The sequence below is a fragment of the Nelumbo nucifera genome, chromosome 1, assembly GCF_055504915.1.
Source record: "Nelumbo nucifera cultivar China Antique chromosome 1, China Antique-T2T, whole genome shotgun sequence".
NCBI classification, from domain to species: Eukaryota; Viridiplantae; Streptophyta; class Magnoliopsida; order Proteales; family Nelumbonaceae; genus Nelumbo; species Nelumbo nucifera.
Genome location: NC_142649.1, coordinates 791,246 through 817,889, shown reverse-complemented (window position 1 = coordinate 817,889; position 26,644 = coordinate 791,246). Strand labels below are relative to the sequence as shown.

Below are 26,644 nucleotides of genomic sequence, written 5' to 3'. Positions count from 1 at the left end.
ATATCAGTATTTTTACACAATAGCGGGCTTACAACAAGAGACCTCTTATCAGGTAGATGTGCCAATACTAGCATAAACTAAACTCAGTTGCAAGAGTTTCTCTATTAAGAATACATTGTATTGTAGGGTTATTTTTGTCTTTTTCATTGCTTATATTTTGGGCACCCAAATAAGGTTATTATTGTAATTTTTCATCATATTAGAATTATTTGGTTCCACATTAAAATAAACCCCTCTTTTTCTTCTTCCTATTCTTATAACTTGGTATCATGCATTTTTGCTAACCCAAACCACATGGGAGATTTATTAGCATGAAACCGCCACTAGATGACATTAGTCGTCTATACAGGTGGTGGTAGCAACTCTTGAAACTAGTAAGGTTAGATATGTTCTAATTTTAAGAATATTTGGTATAACTCTTGCATTTGTTTGAAGCTTCCATGTGCTTTTTGTGATTTTTTAAACAAAATTGGCTAAAAATATAAATCCAATGTTGCGCATTTTTCTCTCATCCTGTTTTACCAACAACCAACTTTTGCTTCAAGAGGTATGGTGTAGTCTAAGGACACTGGTCATTTTTCTGTTGTGTGCTGGTTTGTTGTTGGGTTTCTTTTGGTTCTTGAGAAGTATGGTGCAGTCCAAGGATGTGTCAATTACCTTCGGTGTGCTTCATGGAATTGCGGAAACCTTTAGTAGCATGACAACTACAATGAAATTGGATGGGACAAACATTCTAACTAGAACCAAACTTTGGCCCTTTAGTAACATTCTCAATCTACTACATTTATCAGTATAGGAAGAGATAAGTTGGGATTTATTACAAGCAAAGAAGTAGAGCCAAAGTCTAAAAGGCCAAAGTTTGCTAAATGGAAATAAGACAATTCATTAGTAATGTCATGGTTGTCTACTAAGTGCTACCTTATATTGCTCGTAACTATATGTTTTTATTCACTACTGAACATATTTTGGGATAATTGCTACCTATTCTTAGACTAAGAATATAGGTAGAGTGTATCAGTTTCAAAGAGAAGCTTGTAGTATGTGTTATGGGAGAGTATAGCTTGCTCACATTGGCGAAAAATATATCACTATCTATAATAGAAGGAGAGTATAGCTTGCTCACTCACATGAAGTATATTGTATTTCTTTTAGTCGCTTACTCCCTAGTGCAGGGGAGAGGAGAGTGGAAGAGTTGCTATGATGCAACTTCATGTGAATGAGCACCCAACATTTATCTCATTTAAACCCAAGCAAAGAATGAGCAAGCACACTATCAATCAAAAGCCTGAATACATGGTATTAGAGTACTATAAGAGGCCTATATATATCAAGGACAAATGCTGGAAACTAAATCCTCGTTCGAAACTAGAGAAGTTCAATACAAGAAGAAAAGCTAAAGCCCATTTGGCCACTATTGGCAATGATGTTCAACCTGATTTTTATCCACATTTTGCCTAAAACTCCTTTGTCATAATGGATAAGCTTTGAAGTCTTTTGCTACACTTGGAGAATATTAGGATGTCTACATCTACCTGTTATGAAAATCATTATAGTACATTTGCTAAGACATGTACTTCACTTGCTTACTCCTCCTCCAACAACTCAAGGATTGTAGATTATAGGGCTAGTGCCCACATGACCATTATGTCTTCTCCCTTTACCTCATATGAGTTAGCTCATGGGAAGGGTAAAAAAATTATGGTAGTTGTTAGTTCCTTTATAAATTGTTTTGTGACCTTCTTTCCTACTTAGTGTCTTTCAATACCAGAGTATGGGGAGGATGATTGGAAGTGGACATGAGGTCAATGGAGTTTTTTTTTTTTAGTCACACATATAAACAAGGGTTGTGCTAGACTAAGTCACATCCTAATGAAAATTTGAGTCTTTTAGAAGTATGACATCGTTGTATTGGCCATATGTCTTTTGGTTCCATGGTTTTTTTGTTTCCAAAATTATTTAATTTTGTATTAAACTTGAGTTTTCAGTGTGAAGTCTATCATTTGTTAAAAACAATGTAGAATAACATATTTTGTGAGTAATAGAATAAGTGATCTTGCATTTTTAGGGGGGGTGTTGAGAATACATTCTAGTATGGGGGTATTTTTGTCTTTATCCTATATTATATTTTGGGTACCAAAATAAAGGTGCTACTATAATTTGTCATCGTATTGAAATTATTTGGTTTGTGGATGTGAATAGTAAATAATACACCACATTCGAACAAATCCTTTTTCTTCTCCTGTTTTTCTTATTCTTCTCTTCCTAATTCATATTCTTACAATGTTCTCTAAATTTTCTTAGCCCAATGAAAAGATTTATAATAAATGGTTTATACTATACTAGCTCAAGGCTTCTCATCTTTTCTTACCTCTAAAACTACTGAAGCTCAATAATCTCATTAATAAAAATGACTCTTGCTAACTTACTATCTTTCAAAAACAACTATATATTAGGTACAAGGAAATCATAAGTTGTTTTTCTCTTGATTCTACTTGCTTTATTTTAAATCAAGCTAAACTCCTTTATATATAAAGGATTTGAGAATAACTGACCATTTTCTAGCTGTTCAAGGGTTTTTTCTATAATTGATCATGATTTAAAATTTCTCCAACTTAATTGAAGATTTCCAAAGATGATAGTAATTGTTACAACCTGCACCATCCATTTCTGTTCTACATGACTTTGGATCTACAGGTGATTCTCCTTCTCTTCAGCCTCTTTAGACGTACTTTAGGAAGCATCCAGTTCGCCCATTGCCTATGCCTCCATCTCAAGCAATAGTGTCTGGTCATTCCTCTCCATCCACCATTATTGTAAGTGCAAATTCCCCTCTTGAGGATTTACCTTCATCTATTCTTTTGCGTCGGTCATCTCGTATTTCTCGTCCACATGATTGCTATTTCGAGTCATAGCTATTTCTCAGTTGTTTTGTCATCCATAGATATTCCTAAGTCTTATAGCTACGCCGTAGCAGTTGAGAATTAGAAAGAAGCTATGGATTCAGAGGTTTAGGCTTTATTGGAAAATGACACATGGGATCTTGTATCTCCTCCTCTAGATGCCTCCATAATTGGTAGCCGGTGGGTTTACACCGTAAAACTCAAATATGACAGTACTTTGGACAGATATAAGGCCCGTCTGGTTGCTCAAGGTTACAAGCAAGAGTATGGAATTGACTATGATGAAACTTTTGAACCTGTGGCCAAAATGACAACAATCCATTGGTACTAGCCATTATTGCCCTAAAGCAGTGGACAGTTCATCAGATGGATGTCAAGAATGCCTTCCTCCATGAAGAGTTATAGGAGAGTTTATATGAAACCACCTCCCAGCTACCATGACAATACTTAGTTGGTGTGTAAACTAAAAAAATCTTTATATGGCCTTAAACAAGCTCCACGAGCTTGGTTTGATTGCTTCTATACAGTAGTGTTGGAAGGTGGTTTTCAGTAGAGTGCTTCAGACTACTCTCTCTTCACTCTTAAGCGGGCTCAAGGATTGACTCTTCTTTTGGTGCATGTTGATGACATCTTTATTACTAGAGATGATGTGGATGGTATTACCAATTTCAAACTTCTGCTTAGTAACTCCTTCAAAATGAAAGATCTTAAGCCAGTAACATACTTTCTTGAACTCGAAATTCAAAGATGTCACCGGGGTTACTTTGTCAACCAACAAAAATATGCTTCTAATTTGGTGTCTCTTGCTCGCTTGACTGGCTCTAAACATGTTGATATACCTCTGGAGCTTAATTATAAGTTGAGTAAAGATGAGGGTGATCTTCTTCCTAATGCTACCCTGTACAGACAACTTGTAGGTAGTCTTATCTACCTAACCATGAGTAGAGCGATTTAGATTGTGAGCCAGTTTGTTTCAGCTCCATGTCAGCCTCACTACTCTGCAGTTCTCCAAATTATTTGTTATGTACAGAGTACACTATCATATGGCTTATTTTTCTCATCCTCTTTATCCACACAACTCCGAGCTTATGTAGATGCTGACTGGGCCGGTTGTCCTGACACTTGTCGCTCTACTACTAGCTAGTGTATATTCCTTGGTGATTCTTTGATTTCTTGGAAATGCAAGAAACAACAAACGGTTTCCAGGTCATCTACTGAAGCCGAGTACAGAGCCATATCTTCCGTATGTAGTGAAATAATCTGGCTTAAGGCACTCCCTCATGACATGAATATTGATCACTCATCTACTATTCCTTTGTTTGTGGACAACACGAGTGCAATCAAGATTGCAACCAATCCTGTATTTCATGAGCGGGCTAAACATGTCTTCAGTATGCAGTGAAATAATCTGGCTTAAGGCACTCCTTCATGACATGAATATTTATCACTCATCTGCTATTCCTTTGTTTGCGGACAACATGAGTGCAATCAAGATTGTAACAAATCCTGTGTTTCATTAGCGGACTAAACATATTGAGGTGGATTGTCACTTCATTCGTGACCTTCTCCATGTGGGTCACATCTCTCTCCCACATGTTTCATCGGGTCTACAGTTTGCAAGATCTCTTCACCAAAGCCCGAATTAATTTATTTGTTGACAAACTGATGCTTCTACCCCAACATCAGTTTGAGGGGGAGTGTAGAATAACTACTAAAGGGTAGTTTTGTAATTATACTGTACTGTACTTTATTTTTTCTTTCTTGTACTATAATAGGCGTGTACTTTAGTGTACAAATCTTTTTCATCCTCTTTGTAAGGACAATCTTGTCCATTTACATAAGATTAATATAAATACATCTTTTTTGGGTTGATTCAATCAGATTGATCAACACTAACAGATCTGGACTTTTGTCTTTCTCATTGCTCTTTCACTCTTTCTTGTACCGACAAACTATGCCTTTTGGGATAGTCAACTATGTCTTGAAATATTAAAATTCATGCTTTGACTGTTATAGTTTGTCAACTATAATTCTCTAGGTAATCAACTATATTATAGAGCATGTGCAGTCTTGAATATTAGACAATCCAACACTTAGAGACTTTGAAATTTTCAATTCAAATGTTTGGGATCAATTCAATTGGCTTTTAAAGTGACTTTTTAAAATTGTAGAACTCTTTTTAAGTTTAGAAGAGCCCATGAACCAAATGTATTTTAGCGATTGGTCTCTTAGGTTGCCTAACTCAAGTTTAGTCTTATTGAACACCAAAAAAGAGTGCATCTAAATAATTGGTCACATCAAGTTCCTAAAGATTGACACAAGTTTTTATAGTTTGATGTAACCTTAGTGTGTTATTGTAGTAGATGATCAATTTGGGCAACTCCAATTCCTTCAATTATTTAGTGGCCTTTTCATGCTTGAATTGATCGTGCTTCCTCAGATGGATAGATTTAATGAAGATATGAAATCATTATGCTCAGGTAGTAGACTTAGCCAAGCTTTCATTTCTTTATTTTTGTTTGCATTATTGCTTTATTCCAGTTTATGTTTAGTGAAACTTTCATAAGATAAATGCATATTTAGTCACACCATTAGTACTTTTAATAAGTTTGTTATCACCAAAACACATTGGGTCAACAAAATAATGACAACCCAACACTTAGATCCTTAAAAACAAATATATACAAAAAGATTCCAAGCGTTGATTTTTCTATACTTAGTAAACAATCAATATATCTCCAACATGATAGAATGCTTACCATACATATTAGTAGCTATTCAAGCCTTCAAATAATCACATTTATCAAAGTTGTCGACTACTACTTTAGAGCATGATGCGATGTAATCTTCCTCCTCAATGAGTTGTGGCATAAGTCCACTTTGACCAGCTCCAATGCCTTTGATTCCTTTGGAGAATTTGTATGCTTGAGTTTCCTTGGAGCATCCTCATTGGAGAGATAGGTGTTGGGGTAGAGATTATGAAGCCTAGACAATTGAAACAAACAATGCTTCCATATCTTCTTTTGTAGTAGCAATATTGTTAATACAATTTAATTCATATCCTCATTGGAGAGATGGGTGTTGGGATAGAGATTATGAAGCCTAGACAATTGAAACAAACAATGCTTCCATATCTTCTTTTGTAGTAGCAATATTGTTAATACAATTTAGTTCATAGGAGTTTAAATTAGTTGCATACTTAGCAAACCATTATTACTCTCAATGAATTTATTATCACCAAAATACATATGGTTAACAAAGCATTTTTGCAAAATAGTCACAAATGAGGCCTTAGGCATTTGTTTCACTTACCTATTGTGTTTGCTAATGGCATTATACATGTCCATGCTCTTATAACTCTCATAATACTTGTAATAAGCAAACCAATGTGCTTGATGGGTACCTAACTTTAGTTATAACAATATTGGTTTTACTCAACTAATTATTAAGATATGGTGATTTGCTTGTGTTATCATGGCCTGCGGATTGTATGAGAATTCCTACTACTCATAAATATCAAATCAGTAATTTTATGAACTAAAAATAATTAATTAAATAAATTTATTTATTTATAACCATCAACTAATTAAATATTAAAATAATTAAATCAATATTTTCATGAATTAAGATAATTATTATTGTTATTATAATTTAATTAATTAATAATTTTGTAGTTATGTTAATCATCACATAATAATTAAAAAATTGATTATTTACTTATTATAATAATATACATATTGCTTATTAATTTTTTAATTGCTTTAATAGTTTTAGTTAATTTTTAAAATTTCTAAAAAATTATTATTTATTTTAACTATTTATAAATTTTAATAATTTTCACTAGTTACTAATCATTTTATAACCACTTAATTAATTTTTTAAAGGGAAAATTTCTAATCAATTCCTTGTACTTTGGCTCGAGTGACAATTTGGTCCCCGAACTTTAAAGTGCAATAATTTAGTACCCGAACTTTCAAAATGTGACAATTCGGTACATGCCGTTAACCAACCCGTTAATCAGCCATTAATTGACATTTGAAAAGTAAAAATTGCCCTAAAAATGTCATCTCATTATCTTTATCAACCATCCAAACATTGACAAAAAAATGAACAATCCCAAATTCTAGATTCTTCTAAACAGTCACCAATTTTTTTGAATAGAAGAGGCTAGGTTTTGGAACTGTTCAGTTTTTTGTCAACATTTGGATGGTTGATTAAGAGAATTAGATGGCATTCAAAGGGCAGTTTTGACTTTTCAAATGTCACTTAACGGTTGATTAACAGACTGGTTGACAACAAATACTAGATTGTCACATTTTAAAAGTTCGAATACTAGATTGTTGCATTTTAAAGCTTGGGGACCAAATTGTCACTCGAACCATAGTACACGGTACTGATCCGAAAATTTTCCTTTATTAAATAGTTAAACATACATTTTCTTCTTACGGTTAAAATGGTTGTCATTTTTCATAACTTGGCATTCAAATTTCAAAGCAATAAACTATATTATGTACATTTAAATATCAGCAACCAGAAAAATTCACCAATTCCAATGCACTTCTGAAAGTAATTATTGCATTTTCAAAAGTTACACTTCAATGCAAATGATTTATACTTGAAGTGAAGAAACTGGGTCAATCCAAACCCACCCGAAACTGGGTTAGGTTAGGGGTTAACTTCAATCCGGCCTAACCCGGCCCGATTTGCCTTTTGTACAAAAGTCCCACCTTCATTTTTTTTGACGCGCGGAGTCCGTATTCTCCTCCCCTCTCCCTCGCAGCAGAGATGGCGAGATATCGTTTGAATTTTTATCAGTTCCTCTTGAATCTCCTTCTCCAATTTCCCGCCAGAAACTTTGCAATCAGGTAAACTTTTATCCCTATCTTAACCTCTGAATCTCCTATACGTGCTTAAATTTTAGAATGTATGAAAAACTGTGCAACAAACACATGAAATTTCGAGAAGAATTACATACTTATTTTTTTCGGTTTCGTGTTTTCGATTTTATTTCTTCTCGAAATATTATCTTTCGTAGCAGAAAGCTTGATTTTTTAAATTCAGAGTATTTTCCTTAAATTGGGTTTTAGATGCTCCAAATTTCAATAGCAACTTCATAAATATATGAAAACCCAATACTCTATACGAATCTCGTGATATATTGCAACAAGAGTATAAGAAATAAGTGGCCAATTTACTCATTTACTTTTTCAAATAACGAATATATTGTTCTAGATTTTTTTTTGAGAGAGTGTTCCATTTATCTAAGCAGAGTCAATGCGTTATTCATACAAGGAGAGAAAGGAAAAGAAAGAGGATCATTGATTTTTCCCCATTAGAACAGTATAATTGTGGGTGGGCTATGGTATCGTTCTTCCTCCATTTTGTCAGCGGTAATATGGACTGACTATCAGTTTGCTGTATCTTTGGTAGGCCATATCTCAATAGACCACTTGTAAATGATTCAAAGACGTTGAATTGTTGAAAAAAGAATGTAATTGATTAGACACTAGCACCATATAATATCTAGAACTCTATGTGTGGTGATGAATCCTTTGGACTGTCCATTGACAAATGGAACTTATATCAAGATTCACCTTTGTAATTTTTTTAAGGTTGAGACACATAAAGATAAGAAGCATGGAGAGATCCATTCTTTGGTTTGTGTTTTTGCTTAACAATATTGATAATTTATTTTCCTTTTTTGCGCACAATAAACAAAATTAAATTCCATGGATTAAATGCAACTAGAAATATGAGTAACATCCATGGATTTTATGCAACTCAAAGTAATGTTGGCAAGTATTCAGGTTCTCATTTGATTTTGAAAATTAAATCAAATTCAATAGAAGGTAAGATTAATTCATAACTGATTGGTCTATCTTCTCATATTTACATTGATTCTTATGGATTCAGAATTGATAAAATAGTAGATATAGGTCCACCATGCCCTAAATATTAGTCCCAGAAAACTGAAATAACTAGATTGGAGGGGGTTGGATGGTTGTACTAATTCATTGATATCCCTATTATGTGTTGGGAATATTAGTGGGAATGTAACCTTATGTTGGTCTAATCTGACATGATAAGTTGGCTTTTTTACAATAATCGAACGTGGTATATGATATTAAAATCCCCTCTCTCTTTCTCATAAGTGGCTTTTTTACAACCCCATAAGTTGTCTTTTCATCATCATCATCCATCCCTGATTCCAACTATATGGGGTTGGCTAGTTACCATGTGGTTCACTTATGGGTACAATCCTAGCAAACCCTTGCCCATTTAACACTACACTTGGGTTAGGGTGCAACGTATCATATATGGAGAATGCCCATAGCATGAGTATGAAAAGACAAATCGAGATCTATATTCGTGAGGGTTTAGAAAAAGTTTTAGTGCTGGTTACCAGCCTGACGCAACCCTCCTCCTTTATCCAGGCTTGGGACCAGCAGTGTAAGACAAGCTCACACTGGTGGAGTATCTCTCTCTCTCCCTCTAACTATTTAGAGATCTATAGAGTTTCATACACATGTTAAAATCAATTAGTTATATTAATTTTTCTATATTTTAAGTAGATATGGTACTCCACACCGTAAGTAATTCTTAACGTAGATTTCTAATTGCTTTGTGGATTGCAAAACCTTTGTGGCAAATAAAAACTTAGGTAGAACCACTACAACTAATGTTGGGGTGACAATATGAAACTTTAAAAAGTAGCACTTCATCTATTATTCTCTACCTTGACACTCATGGATAGAATGTGCACTAGGTTATCCTTTTGGGCTGGGACTAAGTTGGAGACTGCACCTATTATTGGCATTTTAGTAATATACTACTAGTTGCCAATTTAGGAAAAAGAGTATCTTGGTAGATTTTGTTATTTCATTAAGAGAGTCCTATTCTTTGTATTTGATTGATAAATTTAAGGTTCTGAATTCTCAATGCAATGGTGGATTAATTGAACATGAACTTGGAGTTCTTTTTCAACCTTTTAATAAATTTTATGAAATTTCAAAGTGTTTTTTTTGATAAAAAAAATTCAAACTAGTTCTCCTTGGCAACATGTGTTTGTGTTAGTTTTGTTTTGTTTCTTTTTCCTACTATGTTTTGTTTTATCCACCATGTTGTAGGAGGGATGTCAGTCTCCAAGAGAAACACATTTGCCGAACTACAGTTCAGGGAAGATATCTTTTGTCTGATGATAATGGTATAACAATGTTTCTCTACATGTTAGATTGCATTTTTTTTCTTATTTTTATTGTGAATGCATTTTGAGTATTTTTGATATTAGATATTGTAAAACTATTCTATTTTTTACTGTTGTGCATACACAATCTGTATTTTTTGCTTCTAGAATTCAACAGGGCATAATCATCATCATCATCATCATCATCATCATCATCATCATCATCATCATCATCTAAGCTTTGTCCCATCTATATGGGGTTGGCTATCCATGACCATGAGATTTTGGCAAAAGTTTTAGTGCCAGCTGGAAGCCTGACACAACACTTTTCCTTTATCTAAACTTGGGAGTTGGGACCAGCGGTGTAAGACAAGCTCACACTAGCAGAGTTATGTTTCTAATATAAATGCTTTTTATAATTAAAGAAAATATTCAAATGTGGATGAAAACCTGGAGGAAAGAGCTAAGACACCGAATAAAACCCTCACCCATTTATTACAAGAGTGAGAAAAAGATAGCCCTTCAAAATCCCCTAGAAATAACACCAAACAAACCAAGGTTCCATAAGTTTGTACTTTTATTGTAACATTTGACCGGTCAAGCTTGAACAAGAATTTTCAGGTTAGAAGGGATGGCCCATTGGCATCCAAAAATCTTGATGAAGTGCGACTGAAAAAGGGAATATCTGCAATTACAGTTTAGGGGTGAGGAGATATGCCATGGTGGATGTGAGAAGATCAGGGAATGAAGGATTAAACTACCCTACTGGGAGCTCGGAATAGTACCAGTAATGGAGGTAGTTGTGGGTGTTAGAAGATCAAGGAAGTTGGAGGAGAGAATGAATATTCTCCGAGCAAGTTTGATAGGTAGAGTAGTTGGAAGAGAAGTCGAGAGGAAGGAGTTTGAGAGTTGGGCGATCTTAGAATGGGGTAAAGAAAAGGTCCTGAGAGTAAGGAAACTGCAAGCAGAGCTATTACTAATAATGTTCCATAGTAGAAAATTTGCAAAACAGGTTTTAAAGGAAGAGAAAGTAAAAGAAAGGGAGTTCGACATAAGGCTGGATTGGTGGACTCTAATGGTCGGAGAACTGGTAGAAGGTAGATGGAAGTGCACGGCGTGGATAGATATAGTGGGGATCCCACTGCATGCATGGTGCATCAATACGTTCAAGGAAAGTGGCATCCTGTGGAAGACTCATACGATCGGATGATAGGAATTGAAAATGGACATGGTAAGGATTTTGGTTGAAGTAGGACAGATGTCGGATGTTCCAAAGCAAATGAATCTATTGTTCGCAGGCGAATGGTATGTCTTGAGGCTGTTTGCTGAAGGAACAAATGGCACATATTTTAGAACATATAAGGAAAAAGGGGCGAAGGTGAATGCGGACGAGAAGAGCAGTGAGGAAGGAGGGCAGAAGGAGGAGGAAGGAGAAAGGGTGGATGGGAAAACTGGGGAGGAGTCGGAGAATAAGAAGTCGAAGAGACGAAGGGAAGAGGAAGAAGAGGATGAGCTAGCAGAACCCTTGAGAAAGAAAACACATGTGTAAAGAGGGGGATGTGGTGGCAGATCGAGAAAGTGGATACATGGAGGTCGATGGGACTGGGTCAATAGGGGGAGATAGATCTAAAGAGGAGGGGGCAAATAGAAGGGGAGAGGAAAAGGTGCTAGCCAGTAAAAGGGAAGACCCAAAAAGAGTCTACCGCTTCAATAAGTTAGCGGTAAATTTCAAAAAAGCTTCGAAAGATGAAAAGACAGGGACCGTGAAGGGTAAACATGGAAAAAGCACATACTCGATGTAGGTGCGGTGGTAAGGCGACGAGGGTTGGTCAAGTCTCCAAAGATCCAGAGAGGATAGTAGGAAAGAGAGAGTGTGATGGGGAATTCTCGTTGTAGAGGATGGTGGGAGAAGAGTATAGAAGGGGGTGAGAGAGAGAGACAGAGTGAGAGAGATGCTCTGGGAGACCCCTAGAGTTAGGGTATGTATTTTTTTTGATTGGAAACGGTAACTTCATTAATACAACTTAAGAATAACTTTCCAGAGTTAAGTATAACTGTCAACCCCTGAACAGGTGTTGAGCCCCCAATAATCTTTCTTACAAAACTGCCCAGAACATTCTCTCCCTCACAATCCCTTGTTTAGCCAACGTGTCGGCTAAACCATTAGGATATGTGTTCCTGTCCCCATGGGGGAGAGTTGCTCTCCTTTTATAAACGAGATCTTGAGGCTATTAGGGGAAGGTCCCAAAAGAGACCTTTCCCTATTAGGAAAGGGGATCTTTATCCTCATGTCAGCTATCAAGTGAACTCCACTAAGGTTTCACCACGTGTCTAATGAGTCTCTAGGGGTAGAGTTTCCTTTCCCTAAGGATTCTTGCATAGCACGTGTCATCTACACCCCTTCATCGGTTCTCTCATAGCCACATGTCAGGACTTTCGATTGGCTGACATGTTCGAACATCTCTGTACAACATCTTTGGGGCATTTCGTCGCGGCTTGCCATGACGGTGCAGAGCGCGAGTTACCTGTGAACATATATTGCCGACTTCGGCTTTGTTTATCGTTCATCACGGCATGAGCTGCCGTTGTATTCTCATCGTAGGATGTTGGTAGTGTATTGAGTTCGTCATAGAGTTGCGATGCCATTTTGAACCCATTGCTGGTATCAGATAGCACATTGTGCTCATTGAAGGTCCCATAAGGCGTTTCATGCTCACCGCAAGTGTAGGATGGCCTTCTGTGCTCATTGCACGTGCATGAGCCTTCCATCACTTTGATAAAGTGTCACTGTGCCATTACAAAGGTGTCTCGGTTGAGATTTCTTCATGTGGCTTTCTTTTAACATCTTTGCCGTAGTCTCGGTGATGGTAAACTACATGTACTTACACTCGAAGAAGAACAGCTTTGACCGTTCGAGTTCCAGGAAAACCAACCGCAAAGATTAGAAGGAAGAGGAAAAAGATAGCTGGATTTAGGTAGTGACCAAGTATGAGAACGAAAAAAGATCAAATTCTTTGGAGGAGAGGTAAATAACAAGCGATTAACAAGCTTGGTGGTAGAAGGAGATGTACAAAAATCTGTAGCAGAAGAGAAGACTAGAGACTCAAGGAGGAGTAAAAGGGCAGCATCCCAGAGAAACGAAGAAACCTCAAATAGGTTGGCAGAAAGGGAGCTAGGCTCATTGTCAGAGGCAGAAAGCAATAAGGGAGAAAACTTCCAGGAAAAGAGCGCAGAAGAGAAAGGGGTCCTGGGGAGGTTGATAGTTCTAAAGGAGTAGAGATTTTCCGACAACCAGGATCCAAGCATCATAGAGAAAACTATAGAGTTAACAGAAGGAAGTAAGAAAGAAACAACCGTATGACTAGATACTGATATCCTAGTATCCCCATTCAGAATTGCTGAGGTGAGTCAATCTTGCTCACCGAGTATTCTTGCATCGGAAGATCCAAGCAGGGGGGAGGGGAGGAAAGAAAAAGAACAGAGAAAGAGGCAAAGGAGAATATAGCAGAAAAAAGAAAGTCATGGGAGGGGGAAGGAGGAGGTAGAAATCAAGAAAGGGTATATAACAGAAAAAGAAGACATTCATTAATAAATCAGAGCCCAGAAGGAGAGAAGCAAGGGGAAGAAGGAGAAACCTTAAAGATGGGGGACAGGAACAGAGAAAGAGAAAGAGAAGAACAGTCTCAAGAGGATCAAGAAGTTATGAAGATAATACAGAATGGGAAGGTGAATATTAATAAACTGGTAGAGAGGGAAGTCAAGATAGGAAAGCCTCTTGGTCTAGTATTCTGGGGAGGGGAAGGTTTCGCGAGAATAGCCTTTGAGAAATTTGAAAAAAAGAAAAGGGAAGAGAAAAAGAAAAAGGAAGAATATCTAGAAAAAAACAAGGGGTGGGACGAAGAAGGGGGAGAGGAGGAGGAGTTGGACGAGATTGAGTGAAATTGGGGGGGGGGTCAGAGGAAGACAGGGGGGGGGAGATAGATGAGGATCCTTAGCTGGAATGTAAGGGGTTTGAGGGAAGGAAGGAGGGAGATAGTGAGAAATTTTCTTAAAAGTATTAAACCAGAGGTGGTGTTACTTCAAGAAACAAAGCTGGAACACTTTGATGTTAAAATGAAAAATGAAATTTGGGGGGAAGAGGGAGGGGAATGGGTGGAGCTTAGAGCTTCGGGGCTATCAGGGGGAGCTGTAATTTTATGGAACCCAAGTGTCTTTTGTGTGGGTGGGGACTTCAATGTAGTAAGGAGAAGTGAAATGAAGGGGGGGAGGGATAGCAGAATTTCTGTAGGTATGAGGAGGTTTGAAGAATTCATTAACAACAATGAATTGATAGATCGATTACTGATTGGAGGGAAGTTCACCTTGTCGAATGGACAAATTCCAGTTATTCACAGGAGGTTGGACCAGATTCTTATTCTTGGGAGATTGGGCTGACTATGTGGGGGAAGTGGTGCAAGAACCATTGATGTTCCAACTGTCAAATCATAAGCCAATTCTTCTGTGGAAATTTGTTGCTGCTTCAGGCTTCAAACCTTTTAGATTCGGAAATGTTTGGCTACACCAACCAAACTTCGTGGAATGGGTTGAAAGTAAGTGGAAAAATGTGCAAATGGAAGGACCGGCAGACCTAAAAGTGATTAAAAAGCTGCAAACTATCAAGCAAGAGTTGAGGGAAAGAAGAAAGGAAGTATTTGGAAGGGAAGAGGACTGAAAAAAAAGAGATCTTATAGAAGAAGCTGGCCAGATTAGAAAGAGTGAGAGAGGAGGGAGAGTTCAGGAAAGAAAACCAAGTTGAGATGGCCACCTTGGAATCTGAACTCGAAGATCTAATGTTGAGGGAGGAAGTCAGGTGGAGGCAGAAATCTAGAGCTTCATGGCTGAAAAAGGGAGATAAGAACCCCTCTTTCTTCCATGCTTTTGCAAATGGGAGAAGGAGAAACTTGATAATGAGGATTGAAGTGGAGGAGGAGGTGATAGACACATGGGGGAGATTCAAGAAAAATTGGTTGCTTACTATAAAAAGCTGTACACAGGGAGAAACTGGAGTTGGGTGTCCTTGGGAGAATTGGAACCAAATCGGCTAAACAACAATACAACAGGTTGGTTGGAAAGGGATCTCGAAGTTGGAGAGGTAAAGGAGGCGCTGAAAAAGATCAAAGGTGACAAAGCACCAGGGCCAGATGGTTTCAACTTTAATTTCATCTAAAGTTGTTGGTATTTTTTGCAAGAAGACTTCATGCAGATGTACAAGGAGTTTTAGGAATCCAAAACTCTTGACAGGAGGGAAAATGCCACATTCATCACCATATTACAGAAAAAAAGTGGGGCTGTGAACATAAAAGACTTCAGACCGGGGTATAAACTATTGGTTAAAGTGCTGGTAGAAAGGTTGAGAAAAGTAATTCAGGAGGTGATAGGGGAAACTCAGATGGCTTTTGTAGAGGGGAGGCAGATTTTGGACGGAGTGCTTGTGGCCAGTGAATGTATAGATTCAAGATAAAGAAGTGGAAGGCCAGGTTTAGTGTGCAAATTAGACATAGAAAAGGCTTACGACCACGTTGAATGGGGTTTCTTGGAGGAAATGCAAAGGTTGATGGGATTTGGAGAGGGTGGATATACGGGTGCATCTCATCAGCCTCTTTCTGACTGTTAATCAATGGGGTGTCATCAGAATTTTTCCAAGCTTCTAGAGGGCTGAGGCAAGGGGATCCATTTTCCCCTCTGCTGTTTGTAATAGTTATTGGAAGCTCTATATATGATTATGAAGAAAGGAGCGCAGAGAGGATGGTTAGAAGGTTTCAAAGTTGGAAATGAAGGCCCGTGTATATCTCACCTACAATATGCTGATGATACACTAATATTCTTAGATGCTTCAGAAAATCAAGTGCTGAATTTTAGTGCTATTTTAGCCAACTTTGAGATGTCGACGGGTCTGAAGGTGAATCTAGAAAAAGTTTACTGATAGGAGTTGTGAACCTTAGTGTGGAGGAAGTAAGGCATTATGCAGAGGTGCTGGAATGTAAGGTAGGGAAGCTACCTTTCACTTATCTTGGCCTGCCGGTGGGAGCAAAGACAACAGCAAGTACTATCTGGAGATCTGCAATAGAAAGGGTGGGGAGGAGGCTAGATAGGTGGAAAGCCAAGTACCTATCCTTGGGTGGGAAAATCACACTCATAAAGAGTGTTCTGTCTAGCTTACCAACATATATCTTTCCCTATTAAGGGTTCCTAATGAAGTGGTGAGGAAAATTGAGAAAATTCAGAGGGACTTCCTACGGGAGGGTGTGTGGGGGGGGTCTAAAAAATTTCATTTGGTCAAATGGGAAAAGGTTTGTAGAGCAAAGGAGGGGGGAGGTTTAGGGCTGAGAAGGGTGAAATTGATTAACAAAGCACTCTAAGGGAAATGGCTGTGGAGGTTGGGGTAAGAAGGAGAGAGGGTAGAATTATGGAGGAGGGTGGTAGTAGGAGAAAATGCAGTAGTGAGGTTCGGGTGGGAGTCAAGGGAGGTAAGAAGTTCCTATGGGGTAAGTGTGTGGAAAGGAGTAATGAGTTTCAATCAAGAGTTCAGAGGCTTAGTTAAGTTTAAAGTGGGGGAAGGCCTTAAGGTAAGGTTTTGGGAAGATGAGTAGCTTGGGGTGGGAAAATTGTGTGAGGTGTGTCCAAGACTTTACAAGCTAACAGATCATGAAGTGTCCATTGAGCAGTGCTATGAGTGGAGAGGGGATCAAATGATTTGGAAACCAAAGTTCAGAAGACCTTTGTTGGACCAAGAACCAGAAGAATGCATTCTACTATTGAAAAAGCTAGTAGAGACAAACATCTCCAGAGGTACAGCAGATGGCCTATGGTGGAAAGAGTGCAGAGAAGGTAGATTCTCAGTAAAATCATTTTACAGGACTTTACTGGGAGAGGGTAGGGATTCAAATCAGGTAAAAGGAGTGTGGGGTAATCCAGTACCCCCAAGGGTGGAAGCTTTTGCTTGGCTGGTGGCACATGACAGTATCTTAATCTATGATCACTTGAAATCTAGAGGCCTACAGTTAGCAAATTGCTGTTTTATGTGTAATTAGGAGGAATAAACAACCATCCATTTATTCTTCTCTTGCAGCGTGGCAAATTTCATGTGGAAGTTTTTCTCCTTTTTGTTTGGAGAGAATGTCTTTCACCCTTTGGTTCCAGCTGAGATATTTTCTAAATGGCCGAAAATCAGAGGTAGCAAGAAAGCCAAAATTTTGTGGAGCTGTATTCATTTTGCTGTATGTTGGCTCATTTGGAAAGAGAGAAACAGAAGGGTGTTTGAGGGCAAGACAAAGAATGCCGAATACTTGTTAGCAGGGATGAGCAACTCGATTGCAGCCTGGGTTCTCAGCCTTCCAGAGTTTGACCAAGTGAACAAGTCTGATCTGATAGAGAACTTCTGGAGTACTCTAGAGTTAAATCCTTGTAATTTTGAGTCTTTTTCAGTGTAGTTTGCTCAATATTGGTTTGTCAACTAGACATCCATTTCTCTGGGATGTACTGCTTTTTTTCAGTTTTAATGAATTTCCTTTTGTCCTTCAAAAAAAAGTTTAGGGGGTGAGGTGTCCTAGTAGTGGAGGGGGACTATCAAGTAATTATAGGATGTATATCTTCTAATGTTGAAGGGTCTTGGTCTCTAGGAATTCTGTACAAGGAGGCTAAGGAGTTGCTTAATAAGTCATTAAGTAGGTTTTGAGCACCTTGATGGCATGTTAGGTTGATTCTCTATTCAGCTATAGCCCTAAATATTTTATTATATGATTTTTTTTTCAATAAAAGACAGTGAGATAAATCATTTAATTCAGCCAATTCAACTGTTATCAAATATTATTGACCCCTAGGGCTTTAGTTTCTACCCTAAATAGCCCATTTAGGTGGCTTCCTTGTTGGGCTAATGCTAAGGTTGACACTCTTAATAGAGGAGGCATGAGGATTAGACATTTTTTTGATCAGGAAAAGTTATTTTATTAAATTGATTATATGGGAAGATGGTACAAGTTGATGACAAGAATGCCATCCCCAAAAACATAATCTAGGAATCTAGATTACAAAGAAGCCCAGTACAATTGCTGCCTTGCAACCCCTTGTGTAGCTAGGGAGTTAGCTAGCCCATTTGCACTCCTAACCCACTTGAAATCAGCATTTAAATCCTTGCTATCCTTTCCACTCCCCTAAAAATGTGTTTGAGAGTCCATGGAATATGTCTGTTACATTTTGCCCATGAAATAGTTACTTTTGAATCCCCTTCCACCTCCACCTGTCTAAAATCCAATTGCTTTGCCAATCGGAGCCCATGCAGCAATGCCCACAACTCAGCCTTCACAGAGTTTGTAGTACCAATTGGCCCTGAAAGCTTTCCAAGGAGAAGTTGAAGTTGAGTGAGGAGTAATTTTAGCATCCCAGCCATTACCCTCCAGACCATGAATGGCATGAATATTAGACATTGTATGTCCAAAGCCATAGGTAATGCAGTAAATTGTTATAGGGTGATTTGTTAGCCATGTGCTGTCTTTAATTGTCTTAGTATTATTTTACTGAAATTTTATTGTCCTTTGTTACTAGATCCTTCTAATAGTAGGGGTTTTTCTTATCAATAGTAAAATCTCTTTTCAATAGTGTAATAAGTGAAACTAAGTATAAATAATAAATGAATAAATAAATAAACCAATAAAAAGTGAAAATCAAGGCCTGCTTATAGTACACTCCTTTTCTTGGTTCCCACCTAATGGTCAATTAATGCCCCAATTGATGTAAAATGATTGTTTTCTCTGCCCAATAAAAAAGGCCATCTTTATAAGTTTAGGCTAGATCATCTGGTTAGCAGTTAAGCACATAAGTTACGACCAGTCTAGAAACTTGAGAATAAAGTGTAAAAAGAGAAGAAAAAGGTTGGGAAAAAGATTTGGTAACGATAAAGAAAGAGGAGAGAAGAGAGAAGAAAAGTGAGAAAAGAGTCAACAAAGGAAGAAGATTCAAAAAGAACTTCTCCTCTGGCGACCTAAACTTTTAATTCTCATGTAATTGATTTGAAAGTTTCACAAATACCCCTGTTAAGTGATTCTTAACAGGAGTCTTACAAAGCTTTTTACAAAAGACAAAAATGCCCCTTAACAGGAGTCTTACAAAGCTCCAGCTTGTTATAGATGTAATCCATTCCAGTGTGGTCCAAACTTTTGGTAAACAAATCTGCTAGCTGATCTTCTGACTTGCATATGGAGTCACAATGTCACCATCTATCACCTTTTCTCTAATGAAATGGCAATCAACTTCTATATGCTTGGTTCTCTCATGAAAGTCCGAGTTGGAGACAATATGTGTAGCAGCCTTATTGTGACAAAACAATTTGACAGGTTTCCCTATAGGAATGCCTATCTTTTGGAGTAGATGCTTCAGCTAGATCCACAATTCCTCATGTGCTGTGGGCCATTGCTCTGTACTCAGCCTCAACACTACTAGCAACCACACTTACTTATTTTCCAAGTGATGAGGTTGCCACATAAGAAGGTACAATAGATTCTAGTAGACCTCCTGTCCATTGATGAACTTGCTCAGTCTGCATTAGAGAATCCCTCTAAGGTTAGTTCTCCTCCTTTGTTGTATAGCAATCCATAGCCTAGAGCACCCTTTAGATATCTCAACACTCTTACAACACCTTTCAAGTTTGTAGGGTTTTGCATGAACTGGCTTAAAAATCCTACACTAAATGAGATATCAGAATGGGAAATTGGCCTCTAACTTATGAATACCCTTGGGAGGTAACCCTTCTGCAAGAGTTTCTGGAACCCAGTTTTGAAAAGATTCACAAAGAAACTTGTGGGGTGGAAAAGGAATTATATCTCACTAAGGGGCATAATCACCTCAATTAAGTCCACTTTAGTAAATGTGCCGATCTACTTCTTATCCACCTTTAGCATCCTAGTGGAAGTTGCTAAAAAGTTAGAAAAAATTATGAGTGACGTAATAATTAGCATTGATGGTCTTACTGTGGATGGTTGGGATGTTAGTCTTGATCTGAGGGCAAGCTGCTCCTCCTTGGAAAGCAATTCAAGGTATCCTTCCCTCCTTTCTTTTGTATGGTATGGTGCTTGTGTTTTTTTTTGATCAATAACAATGAACTTTTATTAATAAGGATTGAGATAATCAGAGTTACAGAGGAGGGAGCTAAATAGTCTTAACTCCCAACTACCCAAGGTACATTCTGACCATGAAGCAATTACAATTACAATTACAAAGCAACCCAGAACATAGTATTTCTGTTTTCCCCTTGTTTAGCTAGACCATCTGCCAATGCATTTGCAATTCTCTTTATCCATGTACTCCATGTCCTTGATGAGCCACTTGAACTTCTTTTCATTGCTGTATTTCCAGAGCATAGAACTGTCCTCTGTTAGCCAATTCACCACAATTTCAGAATCACCTTCTATAATCAACTTTTTAATATTCAGTTCTTTGGCCCTTTGTATCCCTTCAATAGCTCCTAGGATCTCAGCCCTCAAAGAGTCTCCTACCCCAATCAGACCAGAGTACATAGCCAACAAGTTTCCTGCTTCATCCCTTATTACTCCCCCTATTCCAGATGGCCCTGGATTGCCTATGTTGCTACCATCGAAGTTCAGTTTGGTGAACCCATGAGGTGGAGGTGTCCAGCAAAAATTTATGTTCTTCCTACTTGAGCCTGTTTCTACAATCTCCTTCTAGCTCCTTATCATCTCATCAACTGCGAACACTTTAAACAATTCCAATGTTCTTAGCCAATGTATCATCCTAATGTGGATAGTCTCAAGGATTTCATTCATACTTCTCTCCTTATTTGAGAATATCCTTGAGTTTCTCTCCTCCCAAACAGTCCAACATATCGCAGCCCTACCACATCTCCACATGATCTTGGCCCTTTTGGTTGGTCAGTTGGGCATGGAAGTAAGTAAGCTTTGCACATTCAATGGAGGAGTCCACCTGCACCCAAACAAAGAAGTAAACCATTCCCAAATAACCTTAGCAAACTGACAAGAAACTAGTAAATGATATCCAGACTCACCATCAGATTTATAGAGAACACCCCAGTGAGGAGACAAACAATTGTTGGGTCTTTTTCTTTGGAGTATATCCCCTATATTAACTCTTTCCAGAAAGGCTTCCCAACAGAAACTCCCAACCTTTGGAAGTATAGGTCGACACCATACATCTTTGACAGGAAAAGACAAACCAACCGGGGGAGAGGGTAACAGTGCTCTAAAGAAGGAGGCACAAGTGTAAGAACCCGAGGGAGTGAGTGTCCATATTCTGCTATCTGGCTTTGATGGCTCAATGGAGACCCCTTCAAGAATGGAAAGGAAGGCTAAAGTACAGGCTAACTCTGTGTTCCTGACATCTCTTCTCAAACTCAACTTCCATAACCCGGAAGGTGAATTAGAAGGAACAAGAAAAGAGGAAACTGGTTCATTTTTAAAGGTAGAGATAGCAAAAAGGCTTGGAAATTGATCTTTCAATGAGGAATCCCCAACCCAAACATGTTCCCAAAACTTAATGAGGTTATCTGAGTGCAAATCATACCTGATCCATGGAGAGAACAAGGGCAAAATGGCTTGAATGGCTTTCCAAGGAGAAGCTGTTGTGGCCCTAGCTAGAATCCCAGAATCCCATCCATTGTCTGCCAACCCATGTATACTTCCCACTATCTTAACCCACAACCTTTCTTTCTCCAACGAGAACCTCCACAGCCATTTCTTTAGTAATGCTAAGTTCCTAGTTCTAATGTTCCCAATCCCCAAACCTCCCTCCTTTTTGCCCCTACATACCATCTCCCATTTAACCCTATGTTCCTTCTTCTCCTCTCCCAACTCCCAAAGAAAGTCTCTCATTAGTTTTTCCAGTCTACTAGCCACCTTAGCCGGAATCTTAAAAACTGACAAAAAATAAACAGGGAGGTTAGCCAGAGTAGACCTTATTAGGGTAATTCTCCCTTCAAGAGACATAATTTTTCTTCAAGTTAGCAAGTCTCTTTTCAAATCTCTCCACAATAGGGGCCCAAAAATCACCTTTTTGATGATTATCCCCCAGAAGTAGACCAAGGTAATTTAAGGGCCAATTAGAGACTACACATCCCAGCATGTCTGCATACTCACCAATCTCCCCTTCCCCCAGATTGACTCCAACTATACAACTTTTCTCAAAGTTCACCCTAAGGTTTGACATCTGCTCAAAAAGTTGTATATGATGCTTGTGTTGGTAATAAGGTTTTATTTTTGGAATGGGGAGACCTCTCTTAAGCTTCATTTCCCTTCTATCTATTCCCTCTCCTTGCAAAAATTGAAACCTATCACCTTAGTCCACTGTAAAGGGGATACTTGGGGACCTAAGTTTGAGAAGAGGTCTTTAAAAGGTTGAAATAGCTCTTCTTGTTGACCTTCTCTCTCCCATGAATAGTGTCTTTTGGATTCTTCCTATTTGGATAGTCGAGTGTGGTCTGCTTCACCCTTGGTTTATTCTTGTGTGCATCGTTCTACATTTTTTTGAAGAATAAAAGAAAAAAATTATTGATAAAATAAAAGTAGAATACAACACTAACAAGGGTGTTAAGATAACACCCAAACCCACTACCACAATAGCAAGGCTTAAATGACACAAAATACCCTTTTGCCTTCTTCTGATTAGGCTATTTCTTTTTAGGGGTGTCACTGGTATTCGAAAATCCGATTTCGAATTTGATATTTGACATAATCGAATCGAATTCGGATGATTCGAATATCTAATCGGTCGAATTCAGATATCCTATTCTTACCAAATAGTTAATCGGATTTGAATTCGGATGACCTGATTCAATTCGATAAATATCTGAATTCGGCCGGTTATTTAATTCTTATATATAATATATAAAATATTTTATATAATTTATATATAATAATTAAGTTATATAAATAATTTATATATTTATATACTTTATATCAATAAAATATTTAATTTTTTTATATATTTATTAATTATTTAAAATAATAAATTAATCGAATTCGAATCAAATCGAATATTTAATCGGATATTAATTTTCAATATCCTTCAGATATCTGATTTTCTAGTCGGGTTCAAATTTGGATATTGTCTGATCCAATTCGAATTTGATTAGACAATATCCAAAGTTTTGTGTAATCTAATGCCTCCTAGAGTCGGGGCCTTTTGGTGGGAAGTGGTTCTTAACAAGATAAACACTTGTGATATGTCGCAAAAAAGGAGGCTAAATTGGTGCCTCTCACCTTATCTGTTCTCTGTCTTGGTTGTGATGAGATAGTAACCCACTTGTTAATCTCTTGTTCCTTTGTTGCTTCTATTTGGGCTTGGTTCTCTTATCTTTTTGTGTGCCAGTGGGCACCCTCTTGTTGTTTTGCAGGTCTCTTTGAAGCAGGTTTCTTCAAGTAGTCAAAGAAAAGGTGTAGGACTATGTGGAGAGCCACAAGAGCCGCGATTTTATTGGCAATTTAGGAAGAAAGGAATATCCGTATCTTTCGAGACCGGGGTAAAACAATGGAAGGGTTAATTGACAACATCTCTTTCAAGATGGTTCATTGGCTATAATCCTTGGATTCAAGGACTTCTCCTTTGATGATTTTAGGTGGAATTGTAGTGCATTAGCCTCCTCATCGTCAACAGCCATTATCCAAGAAGTTTGGTCCCCCTACAAGATAGTGCTTCAAGCTAAATTTTGATGGGAGTTCTCATGGAAATCCGGGTCCTTCATGCATAGGTGAAGTATTAAGAGATAGGGAAGGGAAGGTTGTGGCTTTATATTTGAGGCCTATAGAAGGTTACTCCCTAAGAGCTGAAGTGCTCGATAGCTTGCAGGAGGCTTTTTTTTTGATAGCTTGCAGGAAGCTTTTAGAATCCTCCGGAGGGAGTGATTGACAAAATAGGCTTTCTCCAGAGTTGGCTCTAGGGTTTTTCACTGGAGAGTAGTCTGTTTATGACATTTAGCCCTTCTCTATTGATTAATTCCTCCTCTTTAGGTTTTCTAGAAGTTTTTTTGAGTACTGTTATTGGTGTTGGGATGCCGTACAGACCTCTTTCAGCCTTGTGAAGATTGTGTGCCGCATGGAGACAACTGGGAATGAATCAAAATCTTATGGGGAAGGATCGGTGGGGGCTGGAAGTGTATCAGACAACTCTTTTCAGATTATCACCGATAAGTTTGATGGTACATACTATTTGGATTGGGCTCAATCAGCTATGGTGGCCATTGGAGGAAGTGGAAAACTGGGATGTGATTGGAGACACAAAGAAACCAGCCAAGGATGATCCATCTCATGCCAAGTGGGTTCAAGAAAACTACTTGGTGATGACTTGGTTGTGCAACTCTATACAACCTCACATTAGTAGGAATTATTTTTGGGTGAAGACTGCTATGGAGATTTGGGATAATGTGAAAGAGACTTACTCTCAGCCCCTCAATGTTGCTAGAGCCTATGAGTTGAAGAGTAAAGTAAATAATCTTAAACAGGGGGAGAAGCCTGTATCGGTTTACTTCTCTACTATGCATTCATTATGACATGAAATTGATCACTCAAACATGATTGAGTGGGAAAGTCAGAAAGATGCAACAACATATAGGAAGCTGGTTGAAACGAATAAGGTGTTTGAGTTCCTTGCTAGGTAGAATTCAGATTATGACATTGTGAGACAGCATCTACTCACCACTCACCAGAGATGGTGTCACTTCCTCAGGCTTACTCTCTTGTTCACAGTGAGGAAAGTAGGAGGAAGGTCATGTTACAGATGCCTTCCATGACATTAGTACAAGTTTCTTCCCTTGCTTCAGATTGTTTACTTAAGTTTTCAGCTCATAAGCCCTAGCCACATCAAGTGGCTGTGAATAAGTTTCCTTCATATTATCCCAAATATACTTGGCTGTCTTTGTGCAAAGGTAATTTCTGCTGATATGGGGCTGCATTGAGTTGCACAGCCATGTCATCACAAGGTAATTTTCTTGAACCCATTTTGCATAAGAGGTGTCTTCCTTGGCTGACTTCTTAGTGTCACCAGTCACAACCTAACTTTCCTCTTCCTCCAATAGCCATCGTGGTTGGTTGAGTCCACTCCAAGTAGTTTGTACCATCAAATCTAATTGTGTTGTTCTAAAAAGTGTTGTTATTACTACCTGCCCCTACGACACCTTCTCTAGCAGATTTTTTCTTCATTCCCAAAAGCCTCCATGCTGAACTCAGCAAAGAAAGGAATAGAAACTCAATTAACCCCTTTTTTTAAATAGAAGGATCCCAAAAAAGTGAGTATAGGATCAATAGATCAGTAGAACTAAAACTCCAGCCTTGGGAAAAGCTTCAATCTCTACCAATCTCCAAGAATCAGGCCACAAGAAGAACTAAAACTCCAGCCCTAGGAAAATCTCATGTAGCTGGCTTTGTTAAGCTTACATGAGATTCAAGAACAGACCTAAACCTTCTCTGATACCAACTTGGATTTACAGCTGTTAACAAAACAGATTTGGGATGAAAACAACCCAGAAAAGAGAGTAGAAGAGAGAAGAGAAAAGGAGAGAAGAAGAGAAGGAGAAGAGAAAGAATAGAAAAGAAAGAGGGTAGAAATGTTATGTTCCTTCTGCTCTAAACAATGTTATTTATATGTGCTAACATAACATTATGTAAAAAGACTAAAATACCTTGCCGCCTATAACAATACATTAATCAGCAAGAAAAGATAAAGAAAATAACAAAATAACATCATGAATGGGACCACAAGAAAATGTTAGGTCTAGTCCACTGTATCACTATAGAAAGTTTCTTTATCTTTGTCATACATGTCCAAATATTTCCTATGTTGTTAGTGTTGTTAGTCAGTATATGCATTCTCCTAGAACAACTTGTCTTCTTGCTATTGAGAGGATTCTCGCCTATTTGAAGAGGTGTTTAGGCCTAGGCATATTCTTCAAGAATAGTGGTTATTTGTGTTAATCTTTATTATTATATAAATTTTAATAATCAAATTTTAGCATTTATTGAGAAACATCCACCTAGAAATGAAAGATTACTTAAGAATCAAAATATATAGTATTAAGACAAGCAATTAAAGTATGGCATAGTGGTCGACTAATGGTTGTTGTAAATAAATGATTAGGGTTCAAAAATTTCTACCTTCAACTTATGGTTTTTAACTATTTATTTCGGTGGTGTATTAAATTATATTGGCTTAATTTGCATTTAATGACATCCCAATTGTCTTAATTAAAGTGACTTAAATGTGCATTTAATTAAAGTATATTAGCATTTAATGACATCTCAAATTTAAAGGCTTAATTAAAAGTGATATAAATGAGAGAGAGAATTAAATTTGAATTTAAAAAATAGAAAGAGAGGGAAATTAAATTCGGATTGTATTGGTTGATACATAATGCGTATTGGTCCGTTTTGGGATTGTATTAGATGGTACAAACCTGAAATGATCTGATACAAGGCCGACATGGGCCTATATCGGTTGGATATGAATATAAAAAATGAAACTATGTAATTCTACACGTTCTTTGTATTGGTCCCCTCTCGGAATGATA

General features: G+C 37.7%; 1 protein-coding gene across 3 annotated transcripts in view; it reads left to right on the top strand.

The window, feature by feature from the left end:
* Window positions 1–7,613: 7,613 nt before the first annotated feature.
* LOC104586086 (glycosyltransferase family protein) overlaps window positions 7,614–26,644 on the top strand; it is a 95,679-nt gene continuing 76,648 nt past the window's right edge. For all 3 annotated transcript variants that reach the window (XM_010243203.3, XM_010243202.3, XM_010243200.3), the window contains exons 1-2: window positions 7,614–7,765; window positions 10,028–10,104. In XM_010243203.3, coding sequence (XP_010241505.1) covers window positions 7,686–7,765; window positions 10,028–10,104 — 157 coding nt within the window. In that variant the 5' untranslated portion in view covers window positions 7,614–7,685. The remainder of the gene's footprint in view (window positions 7,766–10,027; window positions 10,105–26,644) is intronic.